Consider the following 19,035-nt stretch of genomic DNA (forward strand, 5'->3'; position numbering starts at 1 on the left):
CAGGTCATGATCTGGCAGTACACGAGTTCAAACCCCGCCTCAGGCTCTGTGCTGACAGCTCCAACCCTGCAGCCTGCTTCCTTCTGTGTCTCCCTCTCTCTCTCTGCCCCTCCCCCTTTTGCATTCTCTCTCTCTCTCTCTCTCTCTTAAAAATAAATAAACATTAAAAAAAATTTTTTTAATTACTTCAAACCCTGCCCCTCAGAGGTAGATCACCACCAGGGAAGATTCATGATTGTAACCTTCTGGGACAGAGCTGGGACAGAACCCACTGGGACAGAACTGATACTGAAATGTAAAGTATTGTAGGCTCACAAACAACCAGGAAGCCTTTGCAGAGCCCGAGACCTTTGCATTAGGTCACTGTCAAGTCAAGGGCATGGTTCCCATCTGAAACTATTATGACACAAAAATAAATTCAGAACTAATACCTAAAGTTCAAAGCAAATGCTGCCACACCGTCAGGGTGTCTTCCGTTTAGACAGACTTACAGGCAGGAAGCACAGCACCCACAGGGCACACAGACCCTCTTCAGGGGGAGTGGTCCTCGTAGCATGTTACTCAGGCTCTGGATGCTTCTGGCTTTGCCCCCGCTGGAGGTGCCAGCTGTGGTGCCAGGAGGGAGACTCACATCAGGAGGAGGCACGATCTACCTGACGTAGAAAGTCACCCACAGTAGCCCATACCTGTTGTAACATAGGCCTAGGTTGGAGATGTCTTGAAGGGAGATGCCCATCGCTTGCATCACTGTCCTCAGGGAAGCCCAAGGCTCAGGTTTCCCACCCACCATTTAAGTTTCATTCATTGAACTCCTGGTCCTGATGCAATTTATTAATGAGAGGTCACTATTACCTAAGCAATTTTGCCTAATATTACAGCGTCCCACCCTTACCAGCTTTCCACAGGAACAAATATAAAAAGTTAATCCAAGTCGAATGTGTCCAAGGAGGAGAAGGGGTTTTCTTAACTTTTTACCCAAAGACATGTGCTCTACTTTGTGGAGGATTTAGTTGTGTGGGTAAAAAGTAAGGAAACATCAAGTTGAAAACCATGATAGAGTGTGTTGTCACTGGTTTTCTTTACTGAAAACTATAAGGCTGCATCAGCCACTGTGTCCCCTCCTGCTTACTATCTCGAGAGCCCTTCCTGAGTGCCTTCCGCCCTTAGCAGGCGTGAGTCTGAGAACACAAGTAGAGTGCTCCTCCGGTGAGTGTGTTCACTTTGATAGAAATTATCCTCACCAAGTGTGAAAGAGCTGTCCTGCAGAAGAGGCTTTTCTAGTTTGCCCCTCTCATAAAAAGCCAATTTGATGGAAACCTTCCAAAATTGTGTTAAACTCTGCCTTCTCAAATGGAGTAACTTGAACATGGTATGCTCTTTTCTCTAAGTTTCAGAGGTGTCCCGTGGCCACCAGTGCGGGAGGGCAGTTGAGCAGTGTCATGAGCAGCCTGGCTTCTTCCTGGGGTGACACACTCCAGAGCCAGAGGCTTGGCTGACACCCAAACCGACACCCATGGGCAAGACCTCCCCCGTTCTCTGAGGTTAATAACTTTGGGATAACTGCTCACTACAGGAGCACGGATTTCCAGGAAAAGCAGAAGAATGCCACATCCATGGGCAGGTTGGAATGAGGGAGACAGTTTGCGTCTATCCACAGGATGCCTTGTTCCACTCCCTCAACATTATTTGCGTGACCTGAGAGCTTGCTGCCTTTCTCCTTGCTGTGGTAGTATCATTTCATTTTGACGGTATGCTTGTCCCTAACAGTACCTCATTTCTGAGCTATTTTTCTTTTCCTCCCTTCCCCTGATTTATTTTTCCCATTTCCAAAAAGCTTGAAAGCCAGATTTCAAAGCTAATTAGAATAGTATGTAAATTAAGAATGCGTAGTCTCTGAACAGACGTTTGAGTGACTCTCCAGTGAATCAAATGTGCCTCTTCTGCATGTTGGGCCTGCTCAAGCTTTTCTCCCTTTCAGGTTTTAGGCTGTTTTGTGAAGGATTGAAGATTTAAGTAATTCTTTGAAAATAGTTAATAAACTTTTTCATGGCAGGGATCCAATGCCTATTTACATTGCTTTCCCCTGTGGTACATAGGAGGCGTTCGGTAAAGACCCGTATGTGAATAAGTTAGTACATCCTCGCATCCTGACATTTTGCTCCACGCTATGATTCACAGACTAGAAGACACTTCTCTGTAAAGAAAACCTCTGCAGATGCAAGTGAGCACTATGAAAATTACATTGAAGAACTGAAGAAACAAGGATTTCTGCTAAGGGAATATTTTACACCCGAAGCAACCCAGTTGGCATCTGAAAAACTGCAGGCGGTAAGACTGACTCATGTGTTTAGTTTTTGTGGCTGACTGAGTATGTTGAATAGAAATGTTTTCTTTGTGACAAATAAAAACTTGGCAGGAGGGAAGAGTGGGAGTTAAGAACAGGAAAGGTAAACTCACAAAAATGCACGGCAGGGCAGCCGGTGGGGAGTGAGTTCCAGGATAAGCCATGAAACTTCCTGCTTGCTTCAGCAACAAACCCTCATGGCTTTCACAAAATTTGATTATAACCTGGGCCAGGAATCAGGGGTCCTTGACCCTTCATGCTGCTTAACCTTTGATGCCACTGGCAGGCCTCAAGCTGATAAAGTGAAGGAAGAGTCAAAAGGAAACACAGAGTGGGAGTAAAAGAGAGAAGGGGAAATGAGGAGAGTGTAAGGAGGAAGTGGAAGCTCAAAGTTATCAGTCACTTGACTGCCTGTCACTCTTTGCCTGGCTGAAATTAATTATTTCTTCTCTCTTGGTTTTCAATCAGTCCACTTACGAAACTTCTTGTTGGTTTTTCAAATTTTGTTGTTGCAGTTGCTTTTGGAGGAGGTAATGAATTCAAGCACTCTGAGCAAAGAGGTGAGCGATTTGGTGGAGATGGTCTGGGCGGAAGCTCTCGGCCACCTGGAGCACACACTTCTCAAGCCTGCGAACAGGATTAGTCTCAATGACGTGAGTCACGTGCATCCTCCAAGCAAACCTCTGTCGTGACAGACCCGCTTTCTGGCTCACTAGCTTGAATGATAGCACGTGTGTTTGCGCACCGGTCTGGTTGTTCCGGATGCGCTCCTGACATGCTTTTTCGTACCTTGGAGAAAGGGAATGTGGAGAGTGCTGAGAGGAAAACAAGCTTCCGGGAAAACTAGATGTTCCTGTCTCTCAAATGTCACACCCAAGAACTGCCCCAAGCAGGCTTTTTGGTGCCAGCTCTGTAGGAGGCCCGCTCTCCTAGGTCCCACCCAAGGTTTGTGGCAGGCCTGAGGGACAGGGATGCTGTTGGTCCTCAGTCGGATGCTCAGACCCTATTCTGCTTCCGTCACTGCTTCACAGTCTTGGAACTTGTGACTATTGTAGAGAAAGACAGCATGCTTCCAGAAGGTACTCTTCTTAATTTTACATGATTGAAGGAGCAAGTGAAGACAGTATTCCCAGTGGTACATTTGCGTTGTCGTAGTAAAATACTACAGTCTTCTTCTGTGGAACGGAACTAATTTATTTCAGGGAGAAAAAGGTTTCCTGGCACAAGGCTCAAAATGCACTTGTGTAATTAGAAATACATTCTGCTGAATTTTGTTCTTACTTTGATTCTTTCTAAATTTCTAAATTTCTTTCTAAAATCTTTCTAAATTTCTTGTGTGAAAAGCACATCTCCTATGGTTGTGTTAGAATTCCTCTCTCTGTGAATATAGACATAGCTGTGGATCCAGTTGTAGCTATAGATACAGATGTAGATGCAGGTATAGATATAGATACACAGATACAGATATTTAAGGCTCTGGTTCTCTCCTTTAGTTAAGCTGAGCCCATTTTTGGAAACCTTCTCATGGCATCATTGTCACAGCTGAGATACATCTCCCATAAATGTGGCAGTTGTTTTATGGCTGGTGTCCAGTAGAAAACTAATAGTTATGACGTATCTAACAACTATTTTAGGTATTTTTATGCATGTTCCTTCACTTTCTCTTTGATTGTAAAGATTCGATTTTAATAAGAGTATATTGTTGTCCACTTAAAGGTGAGCAAGGCGGAGGGAGTTCTCCTTCTAGTAAAGGCAGCCCTGAAAAATGGAGAAACAGAAGAACAATTGCAAAATATGATGACCGAGTTCTACAGATTAATACCTCACAGAGGCACAGCAACTGAAGAAGTGAACCTGAGACTATTAGCTAAGAAAGAGGACCTCTGCCAGGTAAATCTCTGAAATACAGAATTCAATTTAAAATATGTTGGGGAAGAATCTTTTCAAATCTGATTAATAAGATAGCTCTGAATCACAAAAGTTGGCTCAAAAATAAATGCTGAGCCATTTTAGAATGCTTTGGATCCTTATGGAAGTTATCTGAACCATGTTCCCAAACATGAATGTGTTGGAATACTAGTACAAAGGCAGATATGTTTAGAATTGCTGCATGGTAAAGTAATTTTCTACATTAGGATGATGCCGGCCGGCCAGGTCTGAGGACCCAGAGCGGCTTCCTGGCTGCTCACAGGATAGAAATCAGCGGGATTGATGGGGTGCCTGGATGGCTCAGTCAGTTAAGCGTCCAACTTCGGCTCAGGTCACGAACTCGCTGTTCATGGATTCGGGCCCAGCATCAGGTTCTGTGCTGGCAGCTCAGAGCCTGGAGCCTACTTCTGATTCTGTCTCCCTCTCTCTCTGCCCTTCCCCCACTTATCTCCATGTCTCTCTCTCTCTCTCTCTCTCTCTCAAAGATAAACATTTTAAAAAATTAAAAAAGAAAGAAATTGCAGGATAGAAATCAAAGGTGGGCCAGCGGGAGGTGAAAGCAGAGGTTACTGAAGGGAGAGAGAGTGCAGGTACAGGCAGTGTCTGGGAGAGGGAATCTTATATTTGCCTGAGGTCTGGGGTTTCTGTGGAGGGTCGTGGTCTGGTGTACATGTGCTCTCAGGCATGCAGGAACTGCTCAAAACAAAGTGAGGGCTTAGGTGATGTTCCTTGGAGCCAGGAGGGTTGTGTGAGATATGTAACTCTGGTGATCTGGAATGCGCATATACTGGCTTCTCGGGTCTTCTCACCTGGTCCTTCCTTAGGTATTATCTCTTCTATAGAAATCCTTAACTCCTGGTCCCATACAAGGAGGACATGCACTATTTGCATTCTGACCTGTGTGTAAAGTGGGGGTCCTAACAAGAATAGAAGCAGGAAAAGGAGTAAAAAGCAGATTTTTATGGAGTCCTTCAGTTTCCCTATCTCAAGGAGATGAGTTGGGATTGTGTTTGTAAAAGAAACAGAAAGCTGTAATTGCCTTGAACAATGAGGATACTTACCCTCCTGTATAACAGGAAGCCAGCTGTAGGGTGACTGCTGGTCCAGTCGCTCAAAGGAGGCATTATCATCAGGGGCCAGCTTCTTCCCGTCTCTGTGCTCCCTTCTCCACCTGGCTCCCCTTACATCACCTTATAGCTACAGTGCTTCCTTGCATCCCATTCAGAGTATTTCTTTTCTTGTCTCTTAGAGGAGGCTCCCCCTACCCCCTTCAATCCAAAATAAGTGAAGAACCAACAGATGAGATGAACCAGTCCGCAGGATGAGAAAGGAGTCTTCCAAATTTAAAGTTTCATGATTTGCCTAACCAGAAGAAAGAACCTCAGTGGCTGGTTTTCGTATTGAGCAGGTGTCTGGGATGCCCATCCAAATGCCTTTTCATTTAACTTTTATATATTTTCAGTAGGTGATGCATCTGCATTATTCAGAAGTCAAAATTATATATTTTTTAAAGTTTATTTATTTTGAGAGAGAGAAAGAGAGAGAGCAGAGGAGGGCAGAGAGAGAGGGAGACAGAATCCCAAGAAGGCTCAGCGATGTCAGCCCAGAGCCTGATGCCCGGCTCGTGACCTGAGCCAAAATCAAGAGTCAGATGCTTAACCGACTGAGACCCCCAGGTGCCCGGTCAAAATTATATTTACAAGGAATACTCAGAGTAGTCTCTGTTCTACCCTGTCCCCTCCACCCATTGCAACTCCCCAACTCGATAGATAACCATTTTTACTAATTCGTTTGTCTTTGCAGTTTCTTTATGCACAAAACTGTAAATATTCACATATATACTTATTCCTCTTCTCCTTTTTTGAAATAAAAAGTCATATGCCATCTTTGCTGCTCTGCACCCGCTTTTCCCCCTTAACATATCCTGTACATAGAGAACATCTTCACTCACCACATTGTGGATTGTTTCCGGACTTTGCTACTACAAACAGTGCCACAGTGAATACGCTTTTGTATTTGTCATTTCGTACCTTCAGAGGAGTGTCCCTGAGACATGTCCCAGGAATAGAAGTGCTAGCTTACAGGGTGAATGCATCTGTAATTGTGATAGATTTTGTCCGATTCCCTCATAAAGGTTCTACTGTTTGCCCACCCATCATCAGTGAATGAGAGTTTCTATTTCCTGTAGTTTCACCACAAGTGTATTTGTCAAACTTTTATAGACTTTACCAATTTCGTGGATGAGAAATGACCTCTCAGTTCCAGGATTTGTATTTAGGGGACGTTTGTGTGTCTTTTTCTGTGAACTGCCAATTCATGTCCTTTGCCTCTTTTTCTTTTGGATCTTGATATTTTTCCATGATTTTTAGGACATCTTAAGAAGTTAGGGAGCTTAGTCTGGGACATGAGTTACAAATATTTGCTACAGTTTATTTGTTTCATTTTGTTTTGTTCTTTACTTTGCTTATGGTGAATTGGGGTGATGGTTGACGTGTTCTATTTCACCATACAGAAATTTTTTACTTTTATATAGAAAAATCCATCAGTCTCTTCTTTTCTGGCTGGTGTATTTGAATTGAAATTAGCCCCTCGCCACGCCAAGGTCATAAGGATGCATGGCAAGTAGAGTGAATAGGGCTCCCCTGTCAATGTCTCCTTAGCCTCAAAGATGGTGAAAGCAATACATTCCTGTATAAACGTAATTCAGATTATCCAGGAGCTGTGTTCCCTCCTCCAAGCTCCATGACCTATGAGTATACTAAGTATACCAGGGTTCCCTTTCAGGGAAGACACCTGTTTCTTCATCATTTTTGTGTCTTTCAAATCTAATACCAGCCTGGCATAGAGAACATGTTTAATGAATTTTTTGGTAACAGAATTGGACTTGAGCCCTGATGATCTGAGTTCCTATTTAGTCACTATCCCCTCTCTGCTGTGGAGTCATGAGCAACTGATTCAGCTTCTCAGAGCCTCATTGTCCCCATCTATACAGTGAGGATAATAAGATCTAATAAGACCAGTGTAACAGTGTGGATTAAAGGAACAGTGTAGCTGAAAACACTTTATCAACAATGAGGTGCTGTCCTAATGTACACTATTATTATTATTGTATATTATGCTATCACTGAGGGCACAATACATACTAAAGGTATTACCTTTAATGTGCCACTTACATATTGATCAAAATATTGATCAAAAGCTTTGGGGAGGGGCACCTGGCTGGCTCAGTTGGTGGAACATGTGACTCTTGATCTCTCTGGGTTTTGAGTTCAAGCCCCACATTGGGTGCAGACATTACTTAAAAGTAAAACCTTTGGAAGAAAAAAAGCTTTGGGGAAATAAAATCTTATTTTTCCAATCTTTTTGAGAAAGTGTAATGTGCTATAAATATTTTGATATGTAGTGATTCTAACGTCTTACATCATTTCCATCTACAGCTAATAAGAGACATGGTTAATGTCTGTGAAACTAATCTGTCCAGACCCAACCCGCCTTCTCTTGCCAAATACCGAGCTTTGAGATGCAAAATTGAGCATGTTGAACAGAACACTGAAGAATTTTTCAGAGTTAGAAAAGAGGTTTTACAGAATAATCACAGGTATGCATAAAGGAAATGTCTTAGGATCTGTTATTATGTAATACTATTTCAGATTCTGTTAAAAAGCTACTGTCCAGGGGTGCCTAGGTGTCTCAGACGCTTGATTTTTGCTTAGGTCATGATCTCATGGCTCCTGAGTTCAAGCCCCCTGCAGCTGGGCTCCACACTGAGAGGGCGGAGCCTGCTTAAGATTCTCTCTTTCTCCCTCTCCCCACCCCCCACATGCATGCAGGCATGCTCTCTCTCAAAAAAAAAAAAAAAAAAAAAAAAGCTACTCTCCACAATAACCGGTATGATTTAATCCTCTATAACAAGGTAACTATATTGTGATGACAAATTTCTTTCTTCAGTGTTTATAATATAACTTGGGACAGTATTCTATGCTTGAAAACTCTCCCCATTCACTCTGAGTTCAAGCTTACCTAATCTTGCTGAGAATTAAATTTAAAAATTTTAAATCACAAGGCTTATTTGTGTTTTGAAGGGTGTTATATAGGAAAACCCATTTATATTAAGATTTTAAAATGCAGCTGTGTGCATGGTAGTTTCTAAGACACTCACTCAATGGCATGAAAACACTCAGTTGAAAATCTGGAAAACATGGCCAGAGATATGGCACCCCTAACCGTCAGTCACATCCATTATCTGTTTCCTCACTGATGGTGAGACTCCCTGTTTCTTGTGCTCACGTGTGTTCTATAAGCCAGGACAGCAGCAGGAGCAACAGGAGGCTGGATCAGCCTCTCAGACCAGCCTTCACTGGGTGTTAGTTTCCTCTGAGAGCCTGGACCCAGTTTCAAGGTTCAGAAACTAATTTGATGGATTATTCTTAAGGGTGGGACTGACTTCCATTGGATTGGTCACTCAGCCCACTAATGTAACTTCCCAGCACTCCTCTGCCTGAAGTCTTTCTTCTGGGTGTTTCTGGCATCTCAGCTCTCCTTAGGTACAATGGGCCAGGTTAGCCTTAATCAGCCTCACACACTGCTTGGAGCCAAACCACGGGGGCCATTTGTTACATTTTTAGGAATTTTGTGAGTTGAATACCATTAGTAACTTGACATCGGCTATGGTGGGAGGATTTATACCATAGAAACCAGCAAATGCCACAAATCGGGGTCCTGTGTGGGTTTTGCTATTGCTTTGAGAACTGGTTTTCCAGCAACTAGCTAGAAGCACCCCCCTTATGGACTAATTCAGACCTGTCTAAAACGGTGTTCTGCCTTCCTTGATCAGTTGCCCTCAAATGCCATTACTAGCGTTACTTCACACCCACCAAGATGGCTGTATTTTTTTTTTTTTTTGAGAAAATGAAAATATGGGTAATTATAGTGTTCGTGAGGATGCGGGGAAATTGGAACTCCCATAAAATGGTGCAGCCGCTGTTTGGCGGTTCCTCAACAAATTCAGCATAGAATTACTGTCTGCCCCAGCGATTCCAGTCCTCGTTAGATACCCCAAAGAAGTAGAAACAAGTACTCAAGCAGATACGGATACATGAATGTTCATAGCAGCGCTATTCACGATAGCCCAACGGTGGAAACAACCCAAATGTCCATCAGTGGTTGAAAGGATTAGCAAAACGTGATTATGTACACATAATGGAATGTTAATCACCAAAAATGAGTGAAGTACTAATACATGTTACAAGATGGGTGAGTCTCAAAAGCATTATGCTAAGTGAAAGAAGCCAGACATGAAAGACCACATATTGTATGATTTCATGTATGTGCAATATCTGGAAGAGACAAATCGAATCCATGGAGACAGAAAGCAGATTGCCAGGCTCCAGGAGAGGGAAGACTGGGGACCGACTGCTAAATGGGCATGGGCTGTTCTTCTGGAGTGCTGAAATGTTTAAGTAGAAGCGGTGGCTGCACATTTTAATATGCTAATTATTACGGAACGGTGTACTTCAAAGGGTTAGTTTTGTGTTATGTGACTTTTACATCAGTTAAAAAAATCCTTTCCTTTAGATCTTTTCCAGATTTGGCTTTTATATATAATCAAATTCCTTTTACTTCTTTTGATTTGACTTTTGACCCACCCCTAGATATCTGCTAGGATCTAATACTAAATTAGAAACTACTAACAATGAAGGCAGAATCAGGAGGGGAGTAACTGACTTTCTCCAGGGAGTCAAAGAGAAGGAAGAGCCACGTCTTCAAGCCCTGGGGAGGGGGGTGCAGTTCAGTCATCTAATGTAACTCAAGCCCTTAGAGATCTCACCTCGCACCCTAGTAATGTCATACAACAAAAGTGGACCTCTCTGTGTGGAGAGATTCTGCTGCTGTTAAGAAGCACAAGCAGAAGAAGCAGAAGAAGAAGGAAAAGAATAAGCAGAAGCAGGAGAAGGAGAAGAAGATTTTCTCCATTTCATTTCACTAATGATGATTTTTTCATATTCATTTTTTCTAGTTACAAAATTCATGTTCTTTGCTGAAAGTTTAGACAATGTGTGAAAACATGAAGAAAATTAATGATCACCCAAAATCTCACCACCCAGAGATAACCCAGAGATAACATGACCACTGTTAACATTTTGGTGTAGAATAAATATATCCCAAATTGAATTATTGATTCTTCTCCTCACCTAGCGGTGTGTTGGTAAGCCAGCTCTCTGAAATCAAAGTCCTGACTTGTAACAACTGCTGATTTCTGTGGTATAAAAATGCTCCCACCATAGCTAATCTCAGGCTACCAATGTGACACCAAGAAACATGGAGTTGGGAAGACATACTGGATAGACTCTCCTACCCTCTCCACCCCACAACTCCGTCCCTCCATAGTCCCCCAGTCTTTCCCCATGCCTCCCCATCTAGTCACCCACCCAGAGCCATTGTCAACTGTCCCTCATCCCCACATCTCCATTCCTGTCACTTCTGCCTCCAAAATGTCTGTAATCCATTGGCTTCTTTCGTTCACACTGCTGCCACCTTCAGTCCAGACACCGTTGTCTCATCTCCTTCCTGACGTTCTTCCCGCTCCTGCCGCATCCAATTAATTTCCCCATAACAACCAGTTAAGTCTTAGAATACACACTGTATTATGCCATGTTGCAGTAAATGTCACCTTCAAGGATAGGCCTTTCTTGACTATCCCGTCTCTGAACCTGGTAGAGTAGAACTTAAAATCAGTTATTTGTTAACTTTTCATTTTTGTCTCGCCATTAGGATGTAAGCCCCGTGAAGCCAGAGACCATGCTATCTTGCTTCTAGTGCCTGGCAGAACACTCAGCACAGAGTGTATTTGTGAATGGTTGAGTGCAATGAATTCAAGCTATTTATTCTATATGTTATATATTTGAAAAACTTTGGGATCATACTATGCATAAAGTTTTGTAACCTATTTTTAAAATTCATTTTACAACAAATCTTACTTCATATACTTATTTATTTTTTAAGAGTGTGATTTTTTTTATGGCTACATAGTATTTGCAAGAAATGTTATGTTGTGACTCACAGAATCCATTCCATAATAATGGACGTTTGGGCTGTTTTGGGTTTTCTCCTGCTAATAATGATTTTTTATTTTACTTTCGATTGTACAGTCTCAAGATTTTTCTTCTGCTTTTTACAGTACAGGTCCAGTAGACATCTTGCAGATATTTAGAGTTGGCAGAGTGAATGAAGCCACAGAGTTTTTGAGCCAGCTTGGCAATGTGAAGTCCTTACTGCATGGATCTCCCGTACAAAGCTTTGTAGGGATCCTGTCCCGGTAAGAGGACACCATCTTTATTTTCCAAATGTTTCAGCCTCACGAACATGAAGTGTTTTACCCTTTTTCCTACTTTTTTTTATACCCTACCTGGGTCTCTTCAGTTAAAACCAGCTTATTGCATTCCAGAGAAAACTGAGCCCTTTAAATTATAATTAAATATAATTTAAATTATTTATTATTATATGTATTTTAAAGTGTAGTACATGGGTATGAATTGCTTCTTGAAGACAGTATCATATGAAGAAAGGAGATTCTCTATTTCATGGCTCTTCTGTGTGTCTAATTTGGGAATGTCCAATACTTAAAGAGAAGGGTCTAGAAATTAGAGTACCTAGATGCTATGAGTTATCTATTCAAAACGTAACTCTAATTTCTGTTTGCTTTGAATAATCACTTAATATCAGAGCCAAACTGCAGTCACAGAGAGCAGGGGAGAATATGATTACATCTGGGTCCTTAACTAAATACCTAAGAGGAAACATAAAAGGAAATATACAGGATACATCTAGAAAAAAACGTTCAACTGCTGTTGAAGGACCCAAAAGACACTTACATTAATCGGAAGGATGCCAAGTTTCCTTAAATTAACCTATAAATTTAGAGCTATCACAATAAAAGTGCTAACAAGATGTTTTTTTAAGAAATAAAAAGCTGATTATACTGCACATATTTTTTTAAATTTGACTTTGCCAGAGTAATTTTGAAAAAGATTAATGAGGAAGAATTAACCAGACACTAAAAACATGTTATAAAACTGTGTTAATTAAAACAGTGAGGTGTGCCCAAACAGATGATTCTACAGAATAAAGAATCCAAAAGTAAATGCAAAAACATAGAGGGTTTAGTACATGATAAAAGTAGGTTTTATTTCTGTGGAAGAAAGATAATTTCTTCAATACTATGTATTGGGACAGATTAGTACCTGGAAAAATACAAAGTTGGATCCTTACCTCATTCCTCACACGTAGATAAACTCCACATGGAACAAAGATTGAAAAATGAAAAATGAAAATATAAAGGTACTAATTGAAAAATAGGACAGTTTTTTTAATAACCTTTAAGTAGGACTAAAACCCAAAAACCACTTTACAAAGGTAATTACATTTCATAACACAAAATTCAAACTGGAGATGTTCATGTAATAAACGCAGAAGTCTCCCTTGACCCACCTTCTCAGAGACAACAGGGTTTAACTTTGATTGCAGAGAGTTCTTAGCAATGCTAGAAGGCCTGCAGGATATGTGTAAGTTCTTGAGCCAGGGAGAAACGCAGTCAGCATTGGGCCTAAACATGGTTCTGCTCAGTGCTCGACCTTGGCAGGTTGGAGTCAGAGCCCTGACCCAAGGCAGGAAGAATGGCCAGCACCTCCAGGCTGGTCAAGACAGGGATGAGAAGCTGACCATAGATTGGGTCATGTGAATAGCACCTAGAAATCCTTCTGTGAGATTACTTTGAAATACATTTTTCTTTTCATTTCATGCTCTTTATTTATTTATTGTCTTTTTAATTGGTGTCTTTTTTCCAGCTTTATTAAGGTGTGATTGACAAATGATAATTGTATATATTTAGGTTGTACAAGAGGATTTTTTTAAATGCATAACATGATGATTTCATGTACATGTATGTTGTGAAATGATTATCACAATCAAGTTAACACATCCATCACTTCATATAGTTATCTTTTTTTCTTGTGGTGAGAACATAAGGTCTACTCTTAGCAAAGATAATTTATTTTTATTCTTTATCTTAGAACTGAAAGTTTATACTCTTTAGCCAACAACTCCCCATTTTCCCCAACCCCCACCTCCTAGAAACCACCATTCTGCACTCTGGTTCTGAGTTCGACTTTTCTAGATTCCACATATACGTGAGGTTATGCAGTATTTATCTTTCTGTGTCTGGCTTATTTCACTTAGCATAATGTCCTCCTTGAATAGCACCTGTCTTTGCTAGAATTATGACCCTATAATTAAAAATACCCTTTCTTTTAGTAAATCATTTTAATGTCCTTTTCTTTTTAGTGGGTTGCTTTTACCCAAAGTAGTTGAAGATCGTGGCACAAAGAGAACAGACACTGGAAATCTTGGGAGTGGGATATATTTCAGCGATTCACTGAGGTTAGTATATTACATATACTATACATGATGTCTTAACCATGTTACTCACACCCATCACCAAGGATTTATACCCAAGTAGTTGCTATGTGGTTTCCTCCATCTTTCCTTTGTAAGGGATTTCTCATCCAAGAAACATATCGGTGAAAGCAACCAGTTTTCTCAGTATACCATAGAAATATGTCTTTTGTGGTGGATATTTGGGAAAATTTTATTTTAAATCACCTTGATTTTACTATCCTGAGAGTCTTTACATATATTTACCTGCTTAATCCTTACAACAACCCTCTTAGGTCAGTTCTATTATTATCCCATATCACAGATGAGAACACTGAGGGACAGTGAGGGTATCTTGCCCAAGATCACATAGCATTTTGTCTTTCTCCAGGACCAGTGATCTTAACTTCTATAGCACATGACCTCTCATGTGCTTATACACATTATATACACAACTTATCATTTACACAACTTAAGTTGTGTCTTATCTATTGTAAATGAACTCTATGTGTATAGAATAATATTTCATCTTCAATATCCTTGTTAATATTTAAATCTATCCCCACAATAGCCACAGGGTATTAAACACCTGCCCTGTGCAAGGCACCGGACTAAGTGCTTCACGCACATTGTCTATAAACCTCACAGGTGGTATTGTGACATCATTCCGTGACAAGGAAACAGATTGATGGAGGTTAAGTAACTTGCATAAAGTCACAGAGCTAGTTAAATGATGGAGCTTGGGTTTAGGCCAGGCCAGGATAATTAATTATCCAGGATATTTCAGGAATTCCTATGGAAATCCGTAAGAAAAAAATAACTCAAAAAGCAAATGGACAAAAGACATGAGTAGGAACCTGATAGAAGAGGAAACACATGGACAATGTCATTTGAAAAGGTTACTAATCAATAATATGCAAATTCATCTATCATATACCATTTAATACCTATCAGCAAAAAAAAAAAAAAAAAAGCAACAACTCTAGGTGTTGGTAAGTCTCTAGAACAGTCTGAACTCTCAGACACTGTCAATAAACTGATAAGCCTTCTTGAGGAAATGTTGGCATCATCTGCTGTAGTTGAAGAGCAAAATTAATGGTGTGACTTAGGAATCCTATAGATTGGACTAGGAACCAGGAAGCAGCGGTTCTCAATCCTGGCTACACATTCAAATCACCTGGAGATTTTATTTTTATCTTTTTATGTTTTTTACTTGAAGGACTTTCTTTTAAAGTTTTCATTCAAATTCCAGCCAGTTAACACAGCGTGATGTTTGTTTCAGGTGTACAGGTTAGTGATCCAACACGTCTGTGCAACACCCAGTTCTCATCACAAGTGCCCTCCTTAATCCCCATCACCTATTTCACCCATCGCCCCACCCACCTCCCCACCTGGAGGAGCTTTTAAACACCACTGGTGCTGATTTCACCCCAGATCAGTCAAATCAGGATGTCTAGGGGTGAGGTTTTTAAGCTCCCTGGATGATTCAGCCTGAGTTGAGAATCACTTCCCTAGTGGGTCTACATAGACCAGGAGACATGTACACAGATGGCTAAGAAAACTGTAAGATCACTGGAAATGATGCAGATGTCCAATAAGAGTGGAATGGATCCAAAAATTTTGGTGTCGGCCTACATGGAGTCCTATATGGCAGTCGAGACACGTGTACTACAGCTACACGTGCCAAATGGAGGAGTCTTAGGAAGGTAACGTGGAGCAAATAATTGCTCTATGATTCTATATGTATAGAGTTTGAAAACAAGCAAAACTAAGCATACTGTTGAGGGACACATATCTATGCATCAGTACTGTAAAAGAAAGAAAAAATAATATACACATAAACACAAGATAACGATTAGATTACCCTCTGGGTGGCAGGGAAGGTAATGCCACAGGGCAACGTAGAAATATTGATGATGTTCTTTTCCGTTTTGTTGTTGTTGTTGTTGTTGTTTTCAGTGTTTATTTATTGTTGAGAGACAGCAGGCAAACGTGCATACATTTGCAGAACAGGGGTAGAGAGAGAGAGAGAGAGACAGTGGATCCAAAGCTGGCTCATACTGACAGTAGAGAGACTGACTGATGCAGGGCTTGAACTCACTAACCGTGAGATCATGACCTGAGCCAAGGTCAGGTGCTTAACCGACTGAGGCACCCAGGCACTCCTGTTCTTTTCTGTTTCTTAAACTTGGCAGGAGCTATGTGGTTGTCTGTCTTATCATTGTTCTTGAAACTTAACACTTATGGTATAAATGCTCTTTCCTCTGTACAAATCTTTCAAAGTAAAACTTTTTTAGATGTTAAGATTTTTTTTTTAACAAATTGGGATTCCTTTGAATTTAACCAAGTTGAAGTCCTTGGTGACTTTGGATAGAGTGGTTTCAATTGAGCCAAACTGCAACAGGCTGAAGGGTGATGGACAAGCAAGCAGATAGAGGCAGCCATTGAGAAAGGTGGGGGATGGAGAGGGAGGAAGCGGAGGTAAAGTCAAGGGTCACAGGCTCAGCAGTCACAGGGAAACAAGTTTTAGGAGAAATGGGGGAAATTGATTATTTTTTTTAAGGGGACAGGTCTTGGGGCACTTGGAAAGCACAGTCGGTAGAGCACGCGGCTCTTGATCTCTGGGTTGAAAGTTCGAGCCCCGCGTTGGGTGTAGAGATTACTTAAAAATAAAGTATTGTTAATATATAAAAAATTTTTTTAAATAAAAGGGAGTAAGTCTTAGGGAGCTTGGGTGGCTCAGTCAGCTGGGTGTCTGACTCTTAATTTCTGCTTGGGTCATGATCTCGCAGTCGTGGGATTGAGCCCCATGTCGGGCTCCCCACTGAGCGTGGAGCTTGTGGGGACTCTCTCTCCCTCACCCTCTGCCCCTCCCCTCTTGTGCATGTGCATGCTCTCGATCTCTCTCTCTCAAAAAAAGAGGGGGAAGTCAAGTCTTAGAGGGGATAGAACAAAGGGTCTTCAGGCAACACTTTTATATTTGGGTCTTGATATTTGGAAAAATAAAGATATGTCCCAAAAATGTTGCTTCCAAAGGTGTCCTAACCTATGCTCCTTAATAACAAGAGTTGCTTTTTTTTTTTTAAGTTTATTTATTTAAGAGAGAGAGTGAGCATGGGAGGGGCAGAGAGAAAAGTTGCTTTTTTTAAAGCTGCTGAGTCCTGAAGAAAGTCAAAACAAAATCTCTCATTTAGATGTTGTTTGAAGTTTTGTTTCTCCATCTGGATTCAGAAGGCTTTGTGAGAATACCAGTGCTGTCTTTCCCTTTGACCGGTTCTTACTTACCTGGTATTTCATGTTCTCTCTGAGCTTCAGTGCACAGAAGTAATCTGCTCTTTCTTAACTAATAAGATGGGGGGTTTTCCTTATCTTTCGTCACTTTGGTGTTTGCTGTACCAAAATGTGTGTGTTTTAGTAGTTAATAAAGATTTGAGGCAACAGGGGAATGCATCCATCCCTGGAAGAAAGTACTTTGAACACTACCTGCACAACAGAAAGGCAACATCTGAAACAAGTAAGTGAATAATAAAGTTCTAAACTGACCCTTCAGAGATATTTTAATAGCCGTAAAATCTGGAACATCCTGCCAGCAAAGTCATTGAGTCTATTTCACATATAGAGATGGATAATGGGTACTAAAATATTATTGCCATGTAACCGTAAGTCACAAACACGTACTTCCTTTCCCTCGCAGTACGGGTATTAAGTACTCCCACCCGGGAGAGACGGATGGCACCAGGCTCCTGGCTGTCTGTGACGTAGCCCTTGGAAAGTGTGCGGACTTACACAGAAAAGACTTCTCCTTGTCGGAAGCACCACCAGGTTATGACAGTGTCCATGGGGTTCGAGCAACAGCCACTGTCACCACGGACTTCGAGGTATTTATTTCAAGAAACAAGCAGAGAGCTCCTGTTTTTATTGAATATGCTTAAGTTTAAATAATTATTGCATATTTATGGCTGCCTGAATTCAATATTTTCTAGATTAGCAAACCTGCAAATCTGCTTTTCTGAAAACATTTGCCAATAAAGGATTTGTCCCCATACCTATTAATTTCTGTTGGTTCTAGGATGATGAATTTGTTGTGTATAAAACCAATCAGATTAAATTGAAATATATCATTAAATTTTGCCTACCCGGAGATGAAATAAAGGACTTTCATCCTTGTAATACTACTGAATTAGAAGAATCCAGACCTGAGTTTTCAAATTTTTCAAAGGTTGAAGGTAAGACAATTTTCTTGAATGCTGTTTTATGTGATATTTATAGAACTCAAACATTTTATTCTTAGAGGAATTTATGTTCATGTTCAGTAACTATATCTGGGAACTCATACATTAATATTCTATTTCCTTTTTTACTTTGTAGAAGTAAAAACCAGGATACTTGAGAGAGGTTAGGTGTTCTCAAAATTACATCTTACTTTGTTAACATACCGCATTGAACTCTCACACCTGCAGACGGCCAGGGCCACAAACCCACTGAAGCAATTTAAGATGCCAAGTGCAAGAAGTGTCGGGGCGGGTGGGGGAGGGCACCTGGGTGGCTCTAGTCGGTTAAGCGTCTGACTTCGGCTCAGGTCGTGATCTCCTAGTCTGTGAGCTCAAGCCCCACGTCAGGCTCTGTGCTGACAGCTCAGAGCCTGGAGCCTGCTTCAGATTCTGTGTCTCCCTCTCCCTCTGCCCCTCCCCTGCTTTTATTTTATTAAAAATATTTTTTTGGGGGGCGCCTGGGTGGCGCAGTCGGTTAAGCGTCCGACATCAGCCAGGTCACGATCTCGCAGTCCGTGAGTTCGAGCCCCGCGTCGGGCTCTGGGCTGATGGCTCGGAGCCTGGAGCCTGTTTCCGATTCTGTGTCTCCCTCTCTCTCTGCCCCTCCCCCGTTCATGCTCTGTCTCTCTCTGTCCCAAAAATAAATAAAAAACGTTGAAAAAAAAATTTTTTTTTAATATATTTTTTTTAAAGTTTGATTCAGTGTTCCTTGGGTTGAATGTCTAAGCAGTCTCATATTGGTCTTACATGCTTCTGTGACACAATAAATGGTAGTGACCAATCAAAATTGCAGGCCAAGGAATGCATTATCTAGATTCATGCATAAACTACACTTATTTAAATAGTCTTAAGACTTTTGTGTGCTTGTGTATATGTTTAAATGTATGTCTTTCAAGTAATTGCCTGATTCTAAATTTTCAAGATGACTCCTCAGAATCTGTAGATTAAAAAGTAATGTGTCTGTTATAAATGCTGCCCCCATTTTTCTCATATGGGTTCACTTACTTTACAGAATTGACTGCGGAAAATCATAAAATGCTACTTGTCCATTTTTCCTCAAAT

The 19,035-nt window shown here is 41.0% G+C and overlaps 1 protein-coding gene across 1 annotated transcript in view; it reads left to right on the forward strand.

Moving 5' to 3' along the window:
* Positions 1 to 19,035, forward strand: part of PARP4 (poly(ADP-ribose) polymerase family member 4) — a 123,859-nt gene that overhangs the window by 14,835 nt on the left and 89,989 nt on the right. Inside the window, exons 7-14 of the mRNA XM_043574551.1 lie at positions 2,179 to 2,328; positions 2,860 to 2,997; positions 4,061 to 4,234; positions 7,711 to 7,871; positions 11,451 to 11,588; positions 13,613 to 13,708; positions 17,397 to 17,580; positions 17,772 to 17,928. Of these exons, the coding sequence (XP_043430486.1) occupies positions 2,179 to 2,328; positions 2,860 to 2,997; positions 4,061 to 4,234; positions 7,711 to 7,871; positions 11,451 to 11,588; positions 13,613 to 13,708; positions 17,397 to 17,580; positions 17,772 to 17,928 (1,198 nt within the window). The remainder of the gene's footprint in view (positions 1 to 2,178; positions 2,329 to 2,859; positions 2,998 to 4,060; positions 4,235 to 7,710; positions 7,872 to 11,450; positions 11,589 to 13,612; positions 13,709 to 17,396; positions 17,581 to 17,771; positions 17,929 to 19,035) is intronic.

Source organism: Prionailurus bengalensis, chromosome A1 (genome assembly GCF_016509475.1).
Source record: "Prionailurus bengalensis isolate Pbe53 chromosome A1, Fcat_Pben_1.1_paternal_pri, whole genome shotgun sequence".
Taxonomy (NCBI): domain Eukaryota; kingdom Metazoa; phylum Chordata; class Mammalia; order Carnivora; family Felidae; genus Prionailurus; species Prionailurus bengalensis.